At 51.4% G+C, this 2921-nt stretch overlaps 1 protein-coding gene across 1 annotated transcript in view; it reads left to right on the top strand.

Annotated features, from left to right (window-relative positions):
- The window catches only part of CBLC (Cbl proto-oncogene C, E3 ubiquitin protein ligase), a 41008-nt gene that overhangs the window by 13102 nt on the left and 24985 nt on the right, over positions 1–2921 (top strand). The window contains exon 5 of the mRNA XM_015561207.1: positions 1034–1171. Coding sequence (XP_015416693.1) covers positions 1034–1171 — 138 coding nt within the window. The remainder of the gene's footprint in view (positions 1–1033; positions 1172–2921) is intronic.

The following is a 2921-nucleotide window of genomic DNA, read 5'->3' as shown; positions in this document are numbered from 1 at the left end:
GGATATACACATACATTTTTTCTTTTTCTTTTCTTCTTCAATACTCATCTGTGGACATGTTCATTGATCTTAGAGAGAGAGAGGAAGAGAGAGAGAGAGAGAAACATTGATGTGAGAGAAAAACATTGATTGGTTGTCTCCAGCATGCACCCCTGGACTGGGAATCAAACCTTTGACCCTTCTGTGCAAAGGATGATGCTTCAACCACTGAGCCACGCTGGCCAGGGCTAGTAAATATTTTTAATAGGAATTCCCATATCTGGGGTAGGAGACTGTGAGCCAGACACCTGAGTCCTGAAATTATTTCAAGCCAGGAGCTTTGCGCTGTTGGGTCTCCCCAGAGGGTTAAGAATTGAGGGGCTGAGCTCCCTAGAATACCAAGAGGTCAAGGGAACAGGAGGTCAGATTGTGAGTATTTGCAGGGCTGAGGTGCAGGGGCCCCCAGGACAGCACGTGTATTAGCACTTTCCCAGTTGCACTGCAAACTGGTTTAAAGGGAAAGAAAAAGGGATGAATTCATTCACATAATTGAAAAGACCACGTGTCTCTCCAGGCTTCAGGCAGCGCTGGGTCCAGGTGCCATTGTCAAGAATCGGATCCTGTTGATCTATCCCCAGTCCCGGCCTTCGTCTGTGTTAGCTTGGTTCACAGACATGGCCTCCCCACGGAGTCTAGAATTCCCAGCTGTATACCCTACCAGCTTAGCTACCCCTGCAGCATGGGGTACCTCACTAGAACTCCCAGCGGAAGTCCCAGGGCTGACTCCCATCACTGTGGTCAGGGGTCCTGAAGTGCACCGATTGGCCAAGCCAGAATCAACCTTGTCTAAACCCTGGTGAGCGAGGAAGGGGGGCAGACAGTAACATAAGGCCTCGTTGCCTAAAAAGCAGGAAGCCGGGTTATACGGGGATGAGAACTTAGACACCTTGATTCCCAACAGTGTGAGGGGCTGCGAAGTCCCAGAAGAGACAGTGCTGACCATTCCTCTCCCCCACCCCTCCCCACCCCCCATGCTACCTGCCCCTTCCTGCAGCTACATCTTCCGACCCAGCTGCACTCGCCTGGGGCAGTGGGCCATCGGCCACGTGAGCTCAGACGGCAGCATCCTGCAGACCATCACTCCCAACAAACCCCTGTTCAAGGCGCTCCTGGAAGGACAGAAGGAAGGCTTGTGAGTCCCGGTCCTGGCAGGGGGAGGGTGTCGGCTCGCTGCACTTCGCCCCCCGGACATCATAAACTTGCAATACTGCAGTGTTCCAGCAGGTGGCAGGCGAGGCCTTGGGGAAGGGGCGCCTTTTCTAGTTCCCACAACGTTGCCATATGGGCCAGCAGCAGTTCCGAGAGCGGCGTGGGGGGTTGAGCACAACCATTCCTTATCTCGCTCAGAGCTTTTGCTGCTAGACCTCCAGATCGTGTTACAGAAGCCAGACTGTTAGAGCAGAAAGAGAACCGGGCGAACAGCTGGGCTGGTGGTTTTCCTCCCGTAACCTTGGCTGCCCCAGGGCCTCTCTCAGGAGCTGCCTTGGGGGCGAGGGGAAGGCAGGTGAGGTCCCACCCTGGACCTTTCCCCTGAGCCTTCCTAGCAGTCATCTCAATGCACTACAATCTGAGATGCATAGAGAGATATGCAGCCGGTTCTCCGCTCCTGTTCTGCAAAGTTTCAGCAGACACTGAGTTATCCAATACTGAGCCCGCGCTCCTAGGGGAATACAGGGTTAGTTAGATTCCTGCCAGACTGCTCACATTTTTGTCGACCAGTCACTACATAAAAACCTTTATGTGTGTTTCTGTTTAAAGAAACACACCTTATGTAATATAGTTCCGGGGTTCTTGTTCCAGCATTCAGAAGGGTTCGGCAGTCTGGAGAAGGTTGTGCGTAGATTAAATAGGAGTCCAGAGACGAAGCATAATTTTGAAAGGCATTTGGGGGTCAGAGGGTGGTGGGCGTGCAGCAGGCAGCCGCTTGATGCTGCACTCTCCAATCAATGGTTTTCCCTCCCCCCCCCTCTAAAATTCAATAAACTATTCTTTTAAAACATTTAAAAAATATTTTTATTGATTTCAGAGAGGAAGGGAGAGGGAGAGAGAGATAGAAACATCAATTGAGAGAGAGTCATTGATCAGCTGCCTCCTGTGCGCTCCACACTGAGGATGGAGCCCGCCACCCCGGCATATGCCCTGACTGGGAATCGAACCGTGACCTCCTGGTTCATAGGTTGATGCTCAACCACTGAGCCACGCTGTAATATACTGTATATTGTTGATTCATTAACAATGAACACACAGCGCAACTATGCCTTGGGGGCATTTTAAACTCGAGATCACACACAAAAAAAGCACAAAAATGCGAGTGACACTGAATGGACAGTGAAAAGCACACTGGTTTACAGGATGGGAGTCGAACAACGTGGGCAAGTGTTGCCGCGTTCAGCCTCACTGGGACCCTGCCTGTTGGGTGCCTGGAGTTTTCTGCCACTGTGCGCGCGTCCACGAACGGCCACACAAGCACCACAGGTATTTGTGATCTGAGGGTCACAAATAAATCTTAGTGCGTAGGCAAATTTCCAAATACAGAACCCATGAGTCATAAACATCGGTTGTGTGTCCGTATACATACATGCACAGACACACACATATTATTGTATTTGACAACCGGGGCGCAAAAAGACAGACCCACTTGCCCAGGACACACAGTGACTGAACTTATCGGCTGGGAGTTGAAGCCAGAAAGCCAGGCTCAAAGTACTGGCCCCTTCCCACTCCCATGTCCTCGGTTCCAGGTAGCACCTCCTGGAAAAGAGCGTTCCACAGTTAAAATAAGAGTGAGCACTGTCGATGTCATTAACCTCCCTGCTACACACACACACACACACACACACACACACACACACACACACACCAACACCCCCGCCCCCCACACC

Source organism: Myotis davidii, unplaced genomic scaffold, assembly GCF_000327345.1.
Source record: "Myotis davidii unplaced genomic scaffold, ASM32734v1 scaffold796, whole genome shotgun sequence".
In the NCBI taxonomy this organism is placed as follows: Eukaryota; Metazoa; Chordata; class Mammalia; order Chiroptera; family Vespertilionidae; genus Myotis; species Myotis davidii.
This window is presented reverse-complemented; position numbering and strand designations above follow the sequence as displayed.